Source organism: Anneissia japonica, unplaced genomic scaffold, assembly GCF_011630105.1.
Source record: "Anneissia japonica isolate Jap-2015-1 unplaced genomic scaffold, ASM1163010v1 scaffold493_len2256704_cov171, whole genome shotgun sequence".
In the NCBI taxonomy this organism is placed as follows: Eukaryota; Metazoa; Echinodermata; class Crinoidea; order Comatulida; family Comatulidae; genus Anneissia; species Anneissia japonica.
This window is the reverse complement of record NW_022727062.1, coordinates 92,162-114,937: the sequence shown is the minus strand read 5'-3', so window position 1 is coordinate 114,937 and position 22,776 is coordinate 92,162. Positions and strand designations below refer to the sequence as shown.

The 22,776-nt window shown below is 32.8% G+C and overlaps 1 protein-coding gene across 3 annotated transcripts in view; it reads right to left on the bottom strand.

Moving 5' to 3' along the window:
• Nucleotides 1–1,124: 1,124 nt before the first annotated feature.
• LOC117113426 (vacuolar protein sorting-associated protein 33B-like) overlaps nucleotides 1,125–22,776 on the bottom strand; it is a 46,702-nt gene continuing 25,050 nt past the window's right edge. For 2 of the 3 annotated variants that reach the window (XM_033256746.1, XM_033256748.1), the window contains 7 exons: nucleotides 21,050–21,104; nucleotides 19,140–19,357; nucleotides 18,711–18,806; nucleotides 16,545–16,638; nucleotides 14,656–14,766; nucleotides 12,976–13,095; nucleotides 1,125–3,610 (listed from right to left, as the gene is read on the bottom strand). In XM_033256746.1, coding sequence (XP_033112637.1) covers nucleotides 13,007–13,095; nucleotides 14,656–14,766; nucleotides 16,545–16,638; nucleotides 18,711–18,806; nucleotides 19,140–19,357; nucleotides 21,050–21,104 — 663 coding nt within the window. In that variant the 3' untranslated portion in view covers nucleotides 1,125–3,610; nucleotides 12,976–13,006. The remainder of the gene's footprint in view (nucleotides 3,611–12,975; nucleotides 13,096–14,655; nucleotides 14,767–16,544; nucleotides 16,639–18,710; nucleotides 18,807–19,139; nucleotides 19,358–21,049; nucleotides 21,105–22,776) is intronic. The other variant, XM_033256747.1, reaches the window with a different exon arrangement.

Genomic DNA, 22,776 nt, shown 5'->3' with positions numbered 1-22,776 from the left:
GGGGGGGGCTGAGCTGTCCGACAGGGGGACTTGAGCTGGTAGGCCTGAGCTGGGGGAAGGGTTCCAGAGGGGATTCCCCTCCCAAATGAGATTTTTTTTTAAGGAATAGGAGCCTTTGGGTGGCCAGAAATGACACTCTCAGGCTGTGACAGACATGTGTTGGCTTGGCGTGGTCCTATTTTTATATCTTTTTAAATCTGACTGCCCGACGAGCTCTGTCGTGGGGGGGGGGGGGGGCGCTTGACCTGTCTGGTTGGGAGACTTAAGCCCCTGCTGCCCTGCTGGCGCCGCCACTGTCTCCATGCGGTCAAGGCGAGTGTCATTATACAGGCTACACAGTAGTCCTGCAGCTAGAGTATTTTAAAAATTGAGTTTACAGTAAGCAGATAAAAACGAATTGCAGACACAATCTCGTCAGCTTTCTATTGTGCAGCTATTAATACAACTAACACTGATGACATAATGTAGCGCAATTAAAAAATGTCAGGAGTTATTATTTTAGACTTTAAAGAGCTCCGAAACCCCAACTGTAAGAGCTTTGCACAATTGCCCAAATTGCTTGTGTCATAAAACATCTGCTAGTTCTGGTCATTTAGCCATGTCACGTGCGACGATAACTAACTTTTTAATTAACATTACGTCACTAGTATCCATGGTAACCAAATTACGACCATTTTGAAGAAGTGATGTCACTAGTATACGGTAGTTAATCATAACATCATAACAGTGAACATGAATCGTTAACTGTAACTATGACGTTTGGGATTGAGTTGCTAAAAACAAAGGAGTGCGGCCTATTCGAAAAATATGACCCTCCATAAATTAAATGGTTTCATTACTAATCTGATAGCATTACATATATATATATATATATATATATATATATATAATTCAAGGTCTACCACATGACCAAGTCTCTGTAGCTTTGTTATGTAAACAATTCAATGTAGGCCTATGCAGAGTCAGTGACTTAAACACCTATTCTCAATGATACAATTACCAAATATCAACTGTGCTATAAGATAGCCCTCCAGTCGAAGCACAAGGAGAGAACATTGGTATTTAACCTGTGACCTATAACCTATGGCATAAAAATTATGTTGTACTTTCCATTCACTGCTCCCATTATCCCAGAATTGAATATGGAATGTAAAGGCCACCTGGAATTCTAATCAAGTTTCACATCCATATAATGTCATCTAATATAAAACGGAATTTTCCTGCGTATAATCTAAACATTCATTAATAGCAATAACAGCCATTTCGAAACAGCATTTCATCATATCAAAAATAATCAGAATTTTAATCAAAAATGCAGTGTATAGCAGGAAAAGACAAACAAAGAACTACATAAACCAAATTTATGGTCTATGTTTAAATATACAATTGTTTCTCTGCAGTCAAATATTGTCCAAATTATTGCATGGACAGTTTCATCTGCAGAATTATAAAATTCAAGAATTACAACACAACTGGGAGATATTAAACTTAACGACAATATCCTTATAACCTTTCAGTGAAATGAAATGTGATAGACAAGGAAAAGATAGTATTATCATTAAATTATACAGTACTGTATTGGCTACCAAAATAGGTTTAGTTAAATCAAATGCATATTACATACCAGGTATACATTAATTTGGTTTGAATCATAATTCAATTTATATTCATTTCAACAACAAGACTACAACAGGGTAGTTATAGATTTATCTAGCAAGCTCAGAACTTTTCTATTGGTACCTATAATATATACATTAACATTGTCATAAGTACTTTTAAAAAATGGAGAAGTTTTCTTCTTAATTTTAAATCAAATGGAACTAAACTTAATATGCAGTATAATTGGACAAAGGATTATTAGGTGCAATCATCTAATGAAATTAAAGTTTCATGTATTTCTTTATAATTATCATTATTATCATTATCTTTATTATTATCATTATTATTATTATCATTATCTTTATTATTATCATTATCCTTATTATCATTTTCTTTATTATTATCATTTTCTATTTAATTCCCTTTTTTTAAATTTCAGATCTAAGAGTAAGTACATACACTACATAGAAGATGTGACTATAATATCTATAAACAAAGTTTAATTAACAAGTGGGACACAAGCTAATTTTACATTAACGCATATTCACATCGATGTGATTAGCAGAGGACATGTGCCAATTTTTTTTCTTAGAATGTGTTCTATGTAACACTTTGTCTCATGTGAATCAGGTATTAGTTGTATGAATATTTTTTGTACTGGATTATTTCAATTGCGGACCATGGAATTAGAGAGTAAACGTTTGACCTACCAATATACAGCCACTTTGAATTACACCAGAATAAATATTTAATAATAAGAGTTATTGGTAAAAGACATTTTTTTTTAAATTGAACCAGATTCTTCTTACCTTTACAGAAATGATTTAAATCAATATCAGAATGGTATTTAAAACCAATATTAAAATATAACATTTTAAAATTAGACATTCAACCTTTAGCGGACTCAACGAACAGAATATATTTCAGGTAAATCCTTTAAAACCGACTATAAACTCAAATGCTATTTTAAACATTGTATGGCATGTGACCCCTGGCATTCTATATGTCATCACATATCATATATAATATAAACAGGAATTAATATATTGGCAGGCAAATTTTCAAAAATTCCTGCACAAACTTTCTCTCACATTTAATGAATATGTACATCAATTACATTAATAATGTACATGGATTAGTTGGAAAACAATCATATTATATATCATGGCAAGTCTGTTAGAGATAATCATTAGAAATTCTAATATATTTAAAAGTAATTAAATAATGATAAAGGCATTTAAGTGAGAAAAGATTCATTAATAGGATGCCATTTTGAAGCCCGGTCCAGATTATCACATTTTATTTGAAAAAAAAAAACAAAAACTGTTGTATGCCCATATTTAGTCATGACCTGCATATATATGGTCATGTCACATGTTTTGTCAAATGAAATAAGAGGAGATCCATACCAATAGGTGAAAGGTATACTTCAGATGAGTAGCCATGTAAAGTTATTCGTACCAAGTTAGAAGATCAATACTAAGGTAGATTGGACACATGCAATAGCGTGGTGAGGGAGAGGGGAATCATATTAAGAGGGGGAATATCCATGCAAAAAATGGGGGTGGGAGGAACTGGAAAAAATCTACAAAGTAGACTCCAAAAGAATTATGAAGAAGAAGAGAGGATAAAAGTACAAAATCCAAATATATAAGGAAAGAATATAAGTACACAGGACATAACTTTTATCATATAAAATCCCTTTTTATTCACATTGTGCTATCTGAATGTAAAAAAATGTGAACATATCTTTCTTTACTACCATGGCATACCTCATAAAATACTCATCTTTGATCTCAGGTTACCAAGAACTGGGATTTATTTTAAAATATTTTTGGTATGAATCAATCAAAGTGTTGAACTACTCCATTATTTTGATACAGAAAAAATAATTTTTCAGCAATGATTTCAGAACAGAACCTCACAGAATGCCTATGCTGAAATTATCCTCATCAAGATGTAGAAATTTCTGAAAATCATGGTTGAGAGTGCACTTTATCCAGATATCGATCTGAAATTAAAAACAAGTTTCTAAATGTTACCACAAACTCTAAAATTAACATCAAATTGAAGCTGTATATAATTTTGAAGCGAATAAAAATGATTTATATTGCAATGTATTTAGGGAATCTAGACAGTAATAATAAAGAAAAACTGGACGTAAATGGTTTTTAATCACAGGTAAAATATCTGAACATAATCTGAACACAGGAAAATAGTATTTTTAGCTTGTAAATAAATTAAACTGTGAGAAAAAAAGGTAGTAAAGATGATCCAAGAACCCCTCATTTGTTAAACATGTTTTATATTTTAATTGACACTAGTTTTTCCTTTTCATTTTTTGTTTCAAATAATGTCATTTATTCATCCATATTATTACAAAGTCTAACAAAGGTGAACGTAGATTACTAGAAGCCAAAGAGAGGTGCTATGTAGCTTCACACTGCTACAAAAGGAACTGAAATGAACCAAAGTAAACCACTTACTCTTCCAAAAGATGCAATGAGTTTTTTTAACAGTGCAATACTTATACCCTCATATAAATACCAACATCATTATTCTACAGAAAAAGGCGATGTGAGCAACTACATGGATAGGATATACTGATTCCATCATACACTTGTTCCGTGAACGTAGACCGCTTTGTGGATGACATAAATATTTATCAGCTCGGCATCTTTAAGTTTTATGTTTTTAAATATGACATAGCTTTTCATGATTACAATACAAGAGAAACCTACACTGCACAAGCCTCAGAGCTATCTCACATGGTCCACAGGTTTGGAATTCTCTCAATGCCGATATCAAATCTAGTGAGACTTTAAACAAAATCTTAACACAGACTATTAGCGGTTATCAACTTTTAACCATGGACACTTGTTATCCTGCTGCCGAGATTTATCATTTTCCTTGTTATTACTCAATAATTATTTGTCATGCGATTTACCGGCATATAATACCAGATGAGTGAAATTCATGCTTATGTAAATATTTATACGCTAATGAATGAATGACACTTGATACTTATACTCGTTATTTTTTTTCCCATAGTTTTTTACTTCTTAAATCTTTTAATGTATTACATTTATTAGTAGTCTAGTAGAGGATGGGTGTCACATGTACGGTACTGTACAAACCCTTGGGTTTCTCGAGGCTCCTTTCTATCATTTTGACATCATCCAATTATAATTCTTCTTTGCAAAATGTTTTGAGATATAAAAATGAAGAATAAATATTTTTGTATTGTATTGCATTGTACAGGGGCGGATCCAGAGAAGTCCAAAATGGGGGCCGAAAGTTGGGCCGATCGAGATAACACCACCCTAGCTGGTCCAGGGTCTTACCCGCACGAAAATGTTGTGTTCTAGATGCTCGAAAATAACCTTTGAGGCGTTTTAGGTGATCAATTTTTTTCTTTTTATTTCTTTCTTTTTTTTTTTTTTTAATTTTCTAAAAGCTGGCCCAGCCCAACCACTAATCTGCCCCACCACTAATCTGCCCCTGGTTGTAAGGCACACTTAAGCCAGATTTACACCTCAGATTTGAAGTTCTCAACCAAGAAGACTCAGTTCTACCAATCAAACTTGGACAAGGAGTATCTCAAACTACTATAATGCACCTCTCTACGGCTGCTACGATAGTCACCAACCATGCCAATACGCAATTCAGTTCAATGACACTGCAAGTTATAGGTTATTCTCCTATCTTTACCTTTCCATTATTCACAAATGGACTTTATTGCATCAGAGTACCAGCACATATTCTTAAAATAATACCAAATTTAGTTTAAACAACTAAGCAATGCCGGCAGAAAATAAGATTACTCCTACCTCCAAAGCACCATGATAATTTATTATTGTCACAACATCCTGGTTTTAAAACAATAATAGTAATTATTATCAACCAATGAATGAATGAATTTACACGCTTTGTGCGCAGCAAACTACACAAAACATTGAAGAGCACTTCCTCAACAACAAATAAAACAATGAATCACTCATGTAAAATGATTAGTCAAGTTATCTTTTAATGTGAAAATTGAGGTTTTGCTGATTAGTATTTTTGATACACCTATTAATTAACTGGGAACATTTTTGTTTTATCTCATTCTAATTTTAAATTTGGAAGATAACTTTGTATAAGGAATTTCATTTTGAATCTAGCTCATGCAGACACAGACAGTCTTCAATCTATCAATTTTATCTCAACATCAAGACCCTTGACATAATCATATTTCAGTCTGAGAGGTTAACGATGTGTTCTGTCAGCACATTCCATTATGAAGGCACTGAGTGTGGTCTAATAGTAAAATGCCATCCCTGCAACCATATAGCTGTTGGTTCGATGTTGGTTTCATTCCAATTACACACAAAATTTCCTAAAAACATGCTAAATTAATTTAAATTCATTATATATTTTCATTTCTAAGCAATTACCTGACCAGTAAATATTTAAAAATGTATGATACTTGAAACTTACATAATACAATTTGTATATATGGTGATTATATTTTACCTCCACTGAGGTCTATAGGTCACCCTCATAAAAAATATAAAAATTAATAAAGTAGATTACATATCCAACAATTTAACTGACCTAAAATACGTAGATTGGAATAGGTAACAGACCATGATAAAATCTTATCTGAGAACAACATGTTATCTGTGATTAGGCTAAATAAAATTAATTGCTAGTTCCACATCCCCACCCTGATCAAATTTTGGAGCCTCATGAAAAAATTTACTGTTTGCTATTTTTTAAAAAAAAACATTTATTTTTCCATGGACAATAAAAATAATGACTATCTGAAAGAATGATATCAACACGAAGGAGAGATGGGAACATAAATGACAGAAATACATTACAAAGATTCATTTTACTTCTTTTATAAAAAAAATAAATATATTTTTAATATTTACCAGCCTGTTTACCATTAGTATAGAGGATACTAAAAAGCAAATAGTAAATACCCTCACTAAAAAAATAATATCAAATCCCTGACGTAAAACTAACAATTAATTCTATTTGCCCTAAAGGTTGGGCCTGCAAACAATGCTATCATTTTCGTTAACAAAAGTTATCCTATTGCTATACATTTTTGTATCGAAGGAAAAAATTAAAAATTAATTGAAATCTAATGAACCTATTTACACTATTCAAACACAATGTCAGTGGGCGCACATGCTACTCAAACTAGTGCCTATATTGCTTTAAGTTGCGACACCCCTGCCTTACCCCATTGGCCAATCAACTCACAAAAGTTATCTATGGGCAAAGCCCTCCAAAAACGAGAAAGCTTTATCAATTTTGGGCAAATTTAAGCCATTCTAAAGTTTTCGAAAATATTACGCTCAAAGAATTATGTACTTAAATTTTCTGTTTTGGTCCAAGTTGTGACCGATGGGCTTGACCTACCCCAGCAGTTATTTAAAAAGAAAAATATTTTTTTTAGGTCTAATAAATTGAATTTTAATAAATTAGAAGTATGTAGCACAGTGTGTAAGACATTGGACCTCCAATTAAGGTCTCTGGGGTGCAAGATTGATGCTCTCTTCACCCATAAATAAATGGGTACCTGGTAGGAGGTGTACCTGGTAGGAGGTGAATGATTCGGAATGAAATTAGTAGTGCTGATTACACCATAACTAGAAATACTCCCCAGGGAGCAGAGGATGATCCCAGGGAGAAAAGCGCCTAGAGTAGTTTTCTGGATATATGAGCAATAATTTTTAAAAATTTAAAGAAACTTATTTTTGATAAACAACAGAAACTATTTTGAATTTCATTTTCAAGTTATTAATTTCAACTCAGAAAGTATATTGGTCATAACACACATTATAAATTCAGTGAAATGGCAAGTTAAACAAATCTAATATGATTTGTGTTGATGACAGTGCACACCGTAACTGTCAGGTTTTAATAACGTATCATGGATAAATAACTACTGCAACCGTAACAAATAAACCAGCCTGGATCAACTACGCTCTACAGCAGTAAACACACCACATGTGACACAAATAAAATATGTGGAAACATGATACGTATACAGTATAACCAGGTACAAGATAAAATGGATGCTAATGCGGAAACGCGGCAAGTAATCAACCACAAAGCATATACTCATTATGAAACAGATTATGAGATATATTGTCGCGGGCAGTGAATTTATCTTGACCCGTCTCTGTGATTAATGCAGCGCACTGCAGCCGGAAAATATAAATTGTATTTCGTTAAATCATATTGCTACACAACTTCATAATCAATCTGACACGCTATCAAAAATATTTTCAGTTATTGTTTGAAGGTTTGCATGGTGAAGTAATAACATATATGTTGAAGCTTGCGGTACACCACGTAGGTAGTTCAACATATATATTTTCAGTTAAATATAAGAAATGTATACGATCTTATGAAGCTCATCCAAAGTTTATTATCTTAGGTATCTAAGTATCTAGTATTTTATTATCTGGGTATTTAACCTTTTTAGAATTCAAGATGCATGCATATATTTCAGTGTTATTACCAATAAATGTTTTTATTGTTTTACCATTTTATGCATGCAAAGTGTGTTAATTAAACTAAACTTAAACCAAATATTTGATAATTTTTTTTTTGGTACATTTGCATTTGTTTTGGTTTTTTTTTTTTTCTTCTCTGTTGTTGTTAAGCACCTCAAGGTTGTGTCAACGTGAGGTGCTATATAAATCCAGAATTATTATTATTATTATTTGATACAATTTAGTTTGTGCTCTAGGTCAAAATATATTTTTAAACCAGAATAAAATTTTAAAAAATAAAACATTTTTTATAATAATGATTAGGTTGGCTATAACAGTTCTACAGAGAGGATAAAGGTCATGACAAAGATTGTTATGCCTGAGCCCTACCAACCCAAAACTTAAACCAAAATCTAAGCTCCTTATTTTATTTATTTATTTATTTTTTTTTTGGCAAAATTATATTTTGTTACCAAGGAGACAAAAATACCTATACACAGACCAAAACATATTTAATTCTTTGTAAATGTCCTTTATCAAAACTCATTGTGAAGTGTTTTCTTATTTTAGGACTAAGCAAGTGTCTGCAAGTACTTTTTGCTATATTTTTGGATGGTCAAATTTGTATTATGCTACTATATTATTTGCTTTTTTCTTAATTTCTTTTTCTTTCTTTCTACTTCAGTTTGTAAAACCTCAAACTCATGGTCTTGTATGGTGATTTGAAAATAGTTTTGTAGTAGAAAATAGTTACTAACACTTCAAGCAAAGAGAGGATTTTGTTCAACTATCACAAAGAAAGCGAATATTAATACGATTTTTTTAGGTCCATTGGTCCATGAAATCTATCCTTTTGAAGCAATCAAATAAATAAACTTAACGACAATTTAAACACAAAAATTGAAGAGTAAAAAATGCACGGCATGAAAATATGGATTGAAATCTGGCAAAAAGCCAAACCTAATTCCCCAAACAGATGTTGTGTTTTACCATCTCCTATCAGTCAAATACAAACTAGCTTGCACAGAAAACCGATACTTTGACAACAAGCACTTTACATGTGTGCTTGGCTTTTTTCAAAATGGCCTCTTCAGAGACAGTTTCTTTTTGTATCCATTGCCCACAGCTGTCTTGAGCATCACCAATAACATCAGCCTCTTCAGTAGCTTTCAAATAATTTAAATGTTAGAAGAAACCATTAAAATTAATACTATTTTTTCATAAGTTTGAGGCACAAAAATCCATACATTCCATAAAAAAAGTATCATTGATAATACCAGTAACTTAGGGATTCATATAATACCAAAAGTATTAAGAAGTAAAGTTAAATACTATTTTCAATAATATAAAAGCAATGACAGCAGCACCTTGTAAATTTAATCTCTTGATGAAATTCAATGTGTGGACGAAAGTTAGAGATTAAATTTTACAAGTTAGCCTTAAAAGTGTTGCTGTCATTTCTTTTTTATCGTTCTATAGCAGACTAATGCGGCTACAATTTTTATTCATCATATTTTCAATAAGTTGGGATATACAAATTCATACTCTTCAATTTTTTAATAAATTTCTACCAAAAAAAATACCATAAACCAAATGATAAAAATTACTCCAAAGATATGAAAAAGGTATTAATAAAAAGCAATCTTAATAACTTTCTACAAGTATCATGAAAATACCATAAACCAAGAGATAAAATAATTCCAAAGATATTAATAAAAAGCACTTCTTAATAAATTTCTACAAGCATCATCGTTACCTGACAACACCTGATGAAGACCTATTGATTAGAGCTGAAAAGGTTCTTGATTACATACAGAGAAATCTCACCAAAACATAAGAGACAAAAAACTGATAATTTTCTCATACCATATTTCAACACATATGGTACATTGAGAGGTTAATTACAATCAGTTACAGTAACTCGCCTTGAAATCCTTAAAACTATCTTTAAGCCCTGCCATACGTTTATTGCAAGTATGATGAAAAATAATTGAATCGCTTAATTTAGAAGTAGGTGATAGCTTCTAATTGGTAATTTGAACATGAATTAACATATATTTTGCCATATTAATTACACTATAGACTGTGAAATTGGATGGTACCAGGTAATCTATTTTAAGTATCAGTGTAGTAAAAAGCAAATTAATTAAAAAAAAAAAAAAGAATTATTTTAGTCTATTTTTCATTCAACGGAATCAAAAGTATAGAAGGGAAGACAGCACAGTCCAGTTTGAAAATAAATCACTCCCCTATTTACGCCATGGAGTCGCCATTGTCGTCAAGGATTCGGCATCATCATCATAGAAGTTATGCCTGCTTTGCTCCGATTGTTTCGTAGATCATGCACATTCGTCATGCAAATTCTAGAAATAGTATCCCTATTACAAGCCTGTAGCGTGACTTAAGTTGTGGGAGGTTCGTTTCAGTGGAAAGCGGACCCTTTGTAAACCATTATACAATAATGTAATATTGTTAGCTGGGAAAGCTTAAGAAATGCCGACTTGAAATACTTCTGGCTTGTATGATCTCCAATACTCTGGAGAACACTGCAAATATATCTACGAAAATCAATTTTTCGTTTTCGAATGCGGACCTTCTCCAGTTTTTGGGCGGTTCGCCGTAACCCCCTTAGGTCTGCTATTATAACTATCGCCCTCTATGAAGAAATTGCATCATGTGGAAAAAAGATAAACAAACTGCTGGGTAATACTGGGTAATTAAAAAAGACAATCAGACCGCAGCACTGAGCATCGTTACATAGCTGTGTATAAGTCTCTGTCATTAATACTTACTGGTTCCCACTTCCCTTAATGTTAAACCTATTTCTATCCTTTACATGAATATTTCAAAATAAGATTTTGCTACAAACAGAAATCTTATAAAGTTAACAACCTGCAAACATACGTATCGGTATAACAAAATTGTCTGCTGGGGATAGCAAAAAATAATAGTTACGGTATGATGGCAATGATTATGGTAATTGGGATAATAATTATAAGTACTGTTGAAGTTAATAGATATTAACTAGACAATTTTACACATCATGATGTTATCATTATTATTACAATTTGCAAATTTAATTTAATTTCTAAATCTATGAATATCTCAAAGGATATTAATTCATTATGCAAATTCTGAATAAAAGTAAAACATATAATACCACTCCAGATGGCTTTTAATTAATTGTGAATAATAATCTACCAATACTAATCAAAGGTCATTTCAAATGATTATTCTTGCTCATTACATATAGTGCAACATTTATAAACATTTTTGAAGCACATTTTAATATAACAAGAAACATAAATTACATGCAATACAAAATAAAACCATAATGTTAGACCTTTTAATAGGAGTGTGTATTAAATCATGCCTCACAGTATGATGAAACATAAATAGTGATACAGGTTTAGATAGCGAAACATGAATTAAACAGTTCATTGTAAACTTTTTTCATTAACTTTTAGAACTTCTGGGATTATAGCTGGCTTTAATCACACCTCAAGAAGCACCTCTTCAACAATAATTATTGCTTTGAAATTCAACTGATATTTTTACCATTCATGTTACTGTTATTTTCATATTAAGCATTTTTTTACACTATAATATTTTTAAAATACAGTAGCTCTAAGAGGAATGTTTATATTACCAACTTCTGTATTTGTAGCATTCTAACATTGTTAACTGTATTGCTGTATTATATAATTGTTAAATTGCAATAACGATTACCTGATTTTTAATTTTAACAAACTTCAGACATATGCTTTTCATACTTTTTTTTTTATCCAGTTTTGCTTGTATTTGGATTTTTCCTCTTTTGCATTATTTATTATTATAAGGAATGTTGAGAAAAAACACTAAAGATTGCCCCATTGGCTACTTGTAAATCACAAATACGAAATGCTTGTTTTTAAGGAATTGGGGACAAACATAACTTTATATAACTCCATATCAACCAACCTGCCCTGGACTTTGTTCAACAGCATAAGCATTTCTGTCTCAGCACAGACTAATTAAAACTTTTATAGGGATTCAGATTACTGCAGCTACAAATATCTGGAATGAACTTCCACAAACTGCCAGGGATGCCTAAACCCTTGATGAATTTGTATCATATTACTTGAAGCTTTTCTTTTCAAATTACATTTTGGTTATAGTACAGTCTGATCTTTGTTGATTTATGTTTATCTGCACCACAAACTTTCTTTCATATAGTGGGTTATAAGTACGTTAGGTTGGTATCATAGAAGAAATGTTGTGGCTATAACTAGAAACTGATAGAAATAAATAAACTTTTAACTAAATTATATTTCAAAAACATAAAAACAAATAAAAATAAAACACACTGCCCGATAATAAGAAGGTATTAATATGCATCCTTTCATTCTGAAGTTTGCTACTAAATGAGAAAAAGATGTTCATATGTCAGTCAAGGTCCCTTGTAATATCTCGCAATCTTTACCCGCACCTGATAGGCCGAAAAAAAAATTGCGAGATGCATGTTCTAGGTTTTTCAGACGGTGTCTCATTCATAATGTTTGTTGTGACGATACAAAATTTATTTACTATTTACTCATAGACAGAGTAGTATAGTACAAGAGAAAAAATCATGTTTTGTTAGAGTTGTGAGGGAATGTAAAAAACAATGTAGGTACCGTTGTTGGCTCTAATAATACGGAGCCAAATTGCAGGCAACGCTGGTGAAATAAACTAATGTCCCGTGGGCAATTTCTAAGCCTCCAACTGCATATCTCTAGGCTCAGAGAGAGAATTAGGCTTATATGTAGGCTTTATTAATAATTATAGTTCAATGCTCTGCTTGTACGTATTTTCACAACTTAAATTAGTAATCTGTGACTGTATAATATATAACTGTTACCTTCAGGACCTTAATACTGCACTTGGTGGACTTATGCTCTTCCTTTCCCATTATCTGTCATGGATTCCATTAACGATGTACCATTCATAATAGATGTAGTTGCAAACAGAAACTTGTAGCCTATAGTAGAAAAAAACCAGTGAACAATTAACTTTATGTTTTGAGGCTGTCACTGTATGATTGATTAATATGAATCTATGCAAAAGGTTATAACAACGCAGAACCAGGTCAATGAATTTTGCGACATGTTGCACTTGGTTGAGGCACAGGATGGCTGCGATCGGTAAGCAAAGGTAGCATGTGTCTGTCCACACAATCAAATTGTGACAAATAACTGTGATATTTGTCACAGTTATTTGTCACAATTTGATTGTGTGACAAATAACTGTGATATGCCCATATTTGGGTGTAATATAACATCATCATGCCCATATATGGGCATATCAGACATATTTGTCACTTAAAATTTGATAGTGTGAACAGACCATTATTTGATCATGATGATGATGGTTTTAGTAGCCACTATCATACATTGCTCCTGTGACAAATAACTGTGATATGCCATTTTTTGGGTATAATATGACACCATTAAGCCCATAAGATCTTATTTGATGATGATGATGATGATGATGATGGTTTTAGTAGCCACTATCTTCATAGACTGCTCCCATTGAATTCTGGTAATCATCCACTAATCATTCTCCTACCTTTTAAGATTTTCAACCGATGAATAACACATCAATATTAACATTGCTATTGGAATGATTAATTAAAGGTCCGTGTCAAGAAAGGTGTGTATATAATGCTAACACAATTGATTAAGATTAAAAAGAAGGAAGGGGGAAAAAAGAAGCAAGAATCTTTATTAGCTCAAGATCAACTCATGCAGAAAGTCTGAACGCGTTCATGAATTTTCAATAAACATGTCTGTTTTGGTATATGTAACACTTCTCGCCTCATTAGAGACATATATAATTTTATGTGAACACTTCAAGTGTGGGTACTGCACAAGTGTCGATGAAAAATAATTTAAAAAAAAAATTGTATTCTATAAATAAAAGTAAAAATTATAAAGAGCTAAGCTAAGCAAAACAACAAATTTTTGTTTCTTGTCCCTGCCAGCTATATTTTTATGCACCTAAAGTTTTTTATATTTATATATATATTTATTGTCATGGACAGAAATTTACTGACTAATTTTTCTACTTCTCTACTTTGGCCTGTATACTCTAGGTCAGATTTGAGGTTAGCAGAATAACGACTTGATATAAAAAGGCAGAAAAGCAAAAAAAGCTCCCCTTCCTTAATCTTTTTCTCAAAATGATTGAATAAGAAATTGTTTACAATTGTTGTGGAAAGTCCCTACAAGAGAATTTACCAGTCAAAGTAGGTTGCCATTAAGATTTATTTTTTTTAGCAGTGAAAATAGAAATTCAAATATATGCAGGATTTTATTTTTTCCTCAGGACTCTCAACTGCATAGCCTTCATACCACTGTGGCAGTTTGACATTCCAACTTTATCAGCTGAGCTGGATCCAAAATCTTGTTAGCAAAATTGCTATATGAGCATCTACAGTACTATGTACATACTTCTTCATACACCGGTATCCATGATTGAGTTTGAAGATTGTGTGTGCTACACAGATAAATATGCGATAACGAAACAAATCAATATTTACCTTTCATTGCACCAAGAAGACGAAGAGCAGCTATTTCAGAAAAGGTGCATCCACCTAAGAAGTAAACTAATACAACCTTGTTGGGAATTTTTGCAGAACCTGACCTTTGACCTGCAATGAAAGAAAATGTCATGTTTCTAGAACACTGAACTATTAGGGAGCTTTCGATTGCACAATGGCGGTAGGACGTAGAACGTAATGACATCACTAAAAGTCATCTGCGCATGCGAGAACGTTAAGGTCACCTCGTCAAGCAGATTCTGAAACGCAATTTGGTCAAATCTATGTATGCAGAGAACTTAGGACGCCAGGTAGAACGGTCACGCATGAGTGATTCCGTTCTAGCGTCGCGTCGTTGCACAAATCAAAAGCCCCCTATTAATTCAGCTGGTGTAGACTAAGCTCAATAGCCCAAAAATCTAAGAATGGCTATTTTTTGGGCAAAATATTCATTTTTTCGAAGGAGCTAATATTGTAAAACAATGTTTGGAAGTAATGCAATTCAATTTAATTGCCCCTAGCTGAATAGGTATAAAATTTTGGCAGGGCAACGGAAGCCTGTGGACAAGCTGCAATGCAGTGCTACTCTAGGTGTTTGCCATAAGCAATCATGTGCCCATTTTCTAAAGAGTGTGCTGTGTTATTAAACTTGCACACAGCATTGTGGTACTCAGGGCTAATGGCTTAAATACCTCTTCAGAAAGACAATGTGCTATATTATACTTTGTTTGGGGGGGGATGTGGATGAATGAAATAGAACCCGGGATGTAAATATCTCCACGGTTCAGCGCACACACAATGGTCACTACCAGTTTTATCCACTCTCCACATAAGGGTCCATTCGAGCAAAAAAATATCTGTGCGGTTTACCAGTTAATTCACCAGTACATACTTTCAGGCACTTGCTTAATTACCTTACCATCCAACCTTGGAGCTGGAGGTGATGTTAACTAAACTTAAATTGATTTTCTAAATATTCACAATTCAGAGCGCAAAATTCAATAGGGTTATGGCCCAGGCCTGGCAGCAGCAAGCGCTGCAGTTAGTAGCACCCGCTGTCACCGCGCTTTCCTTGCCTCCTCATGTGCACGGCAAGATAAAAGTTGGATTGGACAGTAAATATATCAGCATAACAGCACATCTTTGTAGCCATAATGGTAGGTTGTAACATAGGTACATGTTTGATATGTAGATTTACCACTGAATTCGGAGAAATTTGAATACAATACTCAAAAAGAGTATTATAACTTAATTGAGCTTGGATCTCGTTCCCACGACCCATGTCCACGCTGTATGGTACGTGGGTACAGCAGTAGAAGGTAAACACAGAACGGGTTGATGGGATAGGTGTTCCTCATTTGCATTTGATGACCTTAGAAATTTACTTCTGGAATAGTTTTGTTTAATACACAGTATTTGGTGTGAGCTAAAATTTTCTCGCACAGTCGACCACCCAGTGAGTGTTCAGCGCGACTAACAGGTAAATTAAACAGAATATGATTGGCTTTTTTCGCCAATTCGTAGTTAGAACCGCGCATTCTCGTACCAAGGTCAATCAACATAAACACCATACACACAACATAGATTTATATCGATTGACCTTGACTGACCCTGGATTCAGGCATGCACAACTCCAACCCCGCATTGCTTAATGCAATGTCAGTAACAGAGACATGACATGGATTACTGTGATCAGGATTTGATTCCAGGCCTCTTGCATGTGTCCTTGGCTTAGACACATTATCCAAGTTATCTCCCTCCATTTAGGAGAACATATGGCCGGATGCCTGAATTAAAATTGAAGTATAAGTTCTTAGAGCATTGTTCTAATAACGCAAAGCGCTTCAACGTTTGTAAGATGCAGTAAATAAGACAAATATTTTTATTACCTTTTGCAGACATGGATCTTGTAAAGCTAATGTTTTCTCCAGGCAACAATTTAACTACTTCTTCTAGTGTATTAGAGGGACCTTTCATTAAAGTCTGTATTGAAAATATCAATAAAACAAGATATTTTATTCATACAATCAATTGAGAATTTTCCAAATTTTTATTTCAAGTGCAAACTGCATAACAAGATTGATTAAAGATTTATGATTTCATATGCAACACAAGCCAAGACAAAAAATATTATACTTATAGGGAAATGATGATGTGTAATATTAAAAAATAAACATTAGCTGCTGTAATACTTCTTCATTTAAACAGAAAAATAAGAGATAGGCAAAAGCTTTTAATGTTTATTAAAAGGTAAGATGTGATTTAATGAGACAGTAAACAGACACTAATAAAATAGGAATCCATCCTTGCTAATCAGAGATAAACTGTCATTAAAGATACATGTAAACTGTATGTCATAGAGTCAGTAAAACACTGAATTGCTTATTTAAAAGGAACAGATAACTAAAATGGAATACAAAATAAACCACTGATTTGTAGACCTATTACTACAAATATCCTTAACTTGATTATGAACCAATTTAAGGGTCTATACAAACAAATATAGAAACTGGATTATCATATTTATAAAGCTATTAACAGACAAGGAAATTATTTTCTAATTTTCAATTACAAGAAGGATAAAAAAATCAGCCTAGATAACATGCAAGGCAATTCAAATTAATAATTATACATAGTTTTTTTTTAATCATATCACAAATGGTATACAGTAGCACCCCTCCTTTGGGACACCCCTATTAAGGGGACACCCCTATTAAGGGGACACACTGTAGGAGACACTCTTCAACCGCAAAATGAGAAAAAGTATATTTTTTAACACTACGGCCCATTCAGGGGACGCCTGGGGACACAAATTTTGGTTGTGAAGATGTCCCCTTAATACTATTAGGGGTTTTACTGAGTTAAATACTGTGCTAAAAAATGCAATTAGACTATATAAATGCAGAATTCATTGCATCTGTACAAATAATAAGCAACTGTATTCTTTATGTGCCCCTTAATTGGTAAGGAAAACATTGATTCAATTAAAAGATAATGTTGTCTTCTAAAAATAGTACTCAATGACTTGATTGGTCAGAACTTTGATGTGAATAATGTGTGTCCTAAAAGTTAATTTTCACTATAGACAGCATCTTTATTGGCCAAATTTATTACATAACAATATCTATAAATCCGAACAACTGCACTATATTTACAGCTACACTACGTATTGTAAGCATGAAAATGGAAAATGTTTCAATGTTCATATGGACAGTCGAGAGCAGCTGGTACCAGTTTACTGGGTAGCTCTGACACAAAATAGACTCTTAAGGGAGAAGAAAAATACTGTCTGAGCTAGCCCACGCTTTGAGCATGAAATAGCACTACATAAGTGCTGTAATGTATTTATATGCACGATTGAATGAGACAATAGTGGCGCAATGCCTCCAAGCCGAGAGCTCAAATCATAAACTTCTACTCTATCTGTGTCCTTGGCAAATTATTTATGTTTGTCTCTTTCTACAGTCCCCAGGGATAAGACTATGCTGTACACTGTGTGATAATAAAACAAGATGAGTTACATAAAGATGTCTGTTAGTCGAAAAAACTACAATAACATGTTTACAGTTACACATTTCATTTCACTTCATATATTTATTCGACCAACATTTACAATTACAATGACAATAAAATACAATGTGAAAAAAACTCAGATGAGCCAGCTATAGCCCTTAAAATCATGTTGTATTATATGCTTAAATAAAGATGGCAACAGAATTTCCATATGGGATTGAATGGTACAATGGTTCTGCAATGAACTCTGCCTTAATTTGAAAGTTCAAATCACCTGCATCCATTCCGGTCTTGTCCTTGGCCATGTTAATACATTTATACTTTTCTCTTCTCACTTTCCCAAGGGAGCAAACTAAACTTTTATATTGTGTAATAATGAGTGGAAGGCTCTATTACCTTCAAATTAGGAAAATGTTTTATGTATATTTTATATATTGCATTTTTTTCTAGTTTGCAGGAATGGCCCGTAGACACTACTAAACACATTGTATTATTATGTAATTTTATCATTATTACTTATACAGAATTACTCTATGTCTTACCTGTTCTATAAGCTTGCAAGAGAGTGGCGTGTACGCACCACTAAACACATATGACATGTCGTTTGGATTTTGGAGTTGCACACTGTCTTTAGGAACCTGCTCAAAAAAAAATAATGTAGTGAGAATATAAAATTATTAAAATTGTAGTAGATATTAACATTTAATTAAAGTTTCATTCACATGTCATTCGAAATTTGTATGTTGGCTTTATATGTAAGAATTATAACTTAATTAAAAAAATAATACTATCATTTAATTATACTGTATTGTGATACAAATGTTTACATGCATTTGGTATCTTAAGTATGTGTTATACTATCTTATCTGAAATTAATCAGTGGACCATTCGGTAAATGTCTACTAGTATATGATTAAAAAGAAATTTTGTTTTAAATATTTGTTTATATTAGAAAATTCAAGTGAACCTACTAAATTCCATTTTTTACAAATAGCTCTGAATGCGGTTTTCTTTAATGCTTTATCAGCCAACTTTTGCACATCCGACATGGAGAGCTTTGTCACATCTGTTCCTTGCTGTTCCGTGAACAGTCCGCACCTCTTCAGATTTGATAGCGTTAACAAGTGTTCATAGCCATAACTTTGAAGGAAATGAGACTGCAGAGTTTTGAAGTCTTTACTGGGAAGACCTAATGAAGTACGAAATAAATGTGGTTAGGAATTAATGAAAAATATGTATATATATATTTTGGAATTGAAATCCAAACATGGGCACAGCCCCTAGACCGTAATCTGTTGAAATCAGCAGCAGGCCGACATAAATTGTGTACTGTATTTTAATTTTTTTCTATGTCAGTCCCACCCATATTCTTTTACAGAGATGGATTCGATATAAGGAGGCAGGGAAGAACTTTCACAGATAGGGGGAAAATACCACCTAAGCCCCACCATTGTTGGGGCTGAGGTAAGACATTTTATGATTATGGCACCTCTAAAAGGTCAGAGATTTCACTTGAATTTTCTTGTCTTCTCAATTTTATTTTAGAATTTTGAAAAAAAAAAATATTGCACTCCAGGTTTTCTACATTGACACTATAAAATTCCTATCATGAAAATATCCACTCACCATGGTTGGGGCTGAGGTGAACTAATTTTTAAAGATACCTCTAGATTCCTGGAAATAGCACTTTCAGACTAAGTTTTTGGGTCTACTGCCCTCAGGCAGTAGACACCTTGCTATCCTGGTCAATCCGGAAGCATAAAGTTGACATTGTGAGCGTGAGTTGACATTCACAAAAGTGTGAAGTAAGAATCCAGAAGTGTAAAGTTGACATTATGTCACATTCGTGATGTGTGATATGACGTGATTTTACTACTCTACTACCTGTAAACTCGGTCGTGTGACAGTGTGGTACGATGCATTCCTAACCAATTCGTCATTATCTATCAGGTGCACAGTTCCAAAAGTTGGAAGTTAAAATTAAATCGAGTAGAAGTGGTTAAATGGGTGTAGTTGAACTCAGGTCGAGACTGTTTTGCTTGTGGTTTTTCCCGTTGTTTTTTCTACCCTAACTCGGTGGTTTTGGAGTTGCAACAAAAACTATTAATAATAATATTATAATTTCATTAATCACTTTCGACATCACCATTTCTATTAAATTTGGCAGTAGACACACGCTCCTGCTGAGAGCCTATTTTTAAAGCAGTGTTTTCAACAGCATAACATGCTCCCGAGCATGCTGGTGCCGCAAATGGTTAAACATCGCATCATATCAACGCCACACTTAATCCATTATCTCCATTAGAGTCCCCCTCACCATGTCAAAAACTTATGCTTCTAGATACAGTTAGCTACACACAGAAAAAGCCACACTCTTGTAAACCATGCTAAAGTAGGGGTGCCTAGGTGGTGCTTGTATAAAAAAAAACCTTTCTAAAAATTGGCCGGAAAATGATTATTTTTAGCAATGCTGCGTGTGCCGGATCAAAATCTCTGGTGGGCCGGAATCCCAACCCTGTTGGGTTAATCCTGTTGTCATTATCAGGTACACATTTACCAGATGTAAAGTATTGTTCACAAAATACATAACCAGGAATAACTGCTCTCACATACAATCAAATATAAAAGACATAATATTCAATAAATACAATAAATTCTAATTTATACTTATTCATGAATACAAGCAAGATACAAGCAATACTGTATGTATTAATGCAAGACAAGATATGTAAATACCATATTAGTTCCAGGAAAGATATGGAGACACACCCTAAGGCTATGATATCACTTTAATGATGTGTTTCTATACTAATGCACAGACTGAATAAATATAAAATCAATAATTTTTAAAGTATTATATGACATAATATAAAATACACACCATTTGATGCCAATGACAGTAAGCACATCAGTCTTAAAGTCTTGGTTGCTGAAGTCTAAAAATAGAAAAGGAAAACAATTTGTCTAACACTGATTTAATTTGCTTTAATGCGACACTTGCTTCAAGCCACAATGCACAGTAAAAGAGGAATACAGAAAACACTGCCAAAGACAAACTATGGGTAAATGGAAAAGAAAATACAAGATAAGGTAGTCGCCGCACGACATTAACCTTAACTTTAACGTTAGTACCTAAAATGCAAAGCGATAGCTCCGCCCCTTTTGTAAACAAATCGAAATATGCATGCGCAACCCGTAACTAACGTACGTCGAGCACGTAAAATCCTGAAATAAACGTACTCCGCAACGCAAGATGAATAAATTATGACATCATCCGTTAAGGTTAACGTTGTGCGGCGAAAACAACCTATTAACGTACTTCGCAACGCAAGATGAATAAATTACGACGTCATCCGTTAACGTTAAGGTTAACGTTGTGCGGCGAAAACTGCCTATTGTCAAGAAACGTGCCAAGGGTCCAAATCTTCTAGATTCAGAAATTGTTTTATCATGATACTGTACCATATGAAGTTTTTTTTTTTTTTTGCTTTACCGTTATTTTTTTTCCCCTTGCAAATCTTAAAAAAAAGTGTGCAAATTGTTGATTCCATAACAAAGCCAACTATATTCTGATACAACTCAATGCCTACTTATTACATCATTCTGTTTTGTTCTAAAAAAAAACAATATATACTTCACTTTACACATAAGCATTAAAGGTCAAAACATTTGAAAAGCAATCAAACATACCATATGGTGAATAGTGGGTAGGTGTAGTAATACATTTTCACATAAAATATCACAATCAAATATATAGATAGACTAGATGCTATAAAGTTAGGTCTCACAGCTTTCTAAATGGGTCAATAAATGAGCAAGGATGCACTTCAAATGCTCGGCAACATTGAACATGCAGAAAATCGAAGATATCAGACGACGATGTTGTAAAAAATTGTTACTACTTCAGAAAGTGAAAAAATAGACCAAAAATAGCAATGTTTTTTATTTCAAATGCAATACACTGTATTTTTTTTAATGCATTCGTGTATCATTGTATTTTTGATATAAACAAAAATAAACAAAATTAGAGATTAATTATGACTAGGATTGAGTTTTGTGGATTTTTTTCTGGTTTATCTAAAGAAAAAATAATTAACCTAAATGCTGTAAGATGAAATATAATAATAGGTAAAATTAGTTAAGGAATTTATATATTTTTATATGGTAATTTTAATGAATTGTATAAAGACATTAATAATGTGCAATTAAGGATTTTTTTTATATATTTAGAATTTATATTTTTTCGACAGCAAATAATAATACCTCAAATTTTAAAAGCACTTGTTTAGTTCTTTTGTAATTTTAATGAATATAGCAATCAATTTCAATGCCCTTTTTTAAATGTATTTATATGTTTTTATATTGTAATGCAATCACATTCAGCCATCTGCTCTCAATTGTAAATTATAGGAAGAAATTTTCAAATATTATTATGAATACATTATTCTATAGCCATCTTTATTTATGTTACGTGTTGCATTTGCACATTAATTATTATCTTTTGATATAATATTATTATTAGACTCAGCATTTAAAAGGTAAGAGAGAGGATCGGATGGTCAGATATATTGCAATATGTGAGGAGTTCAGTTAAGCACGAGAATAATT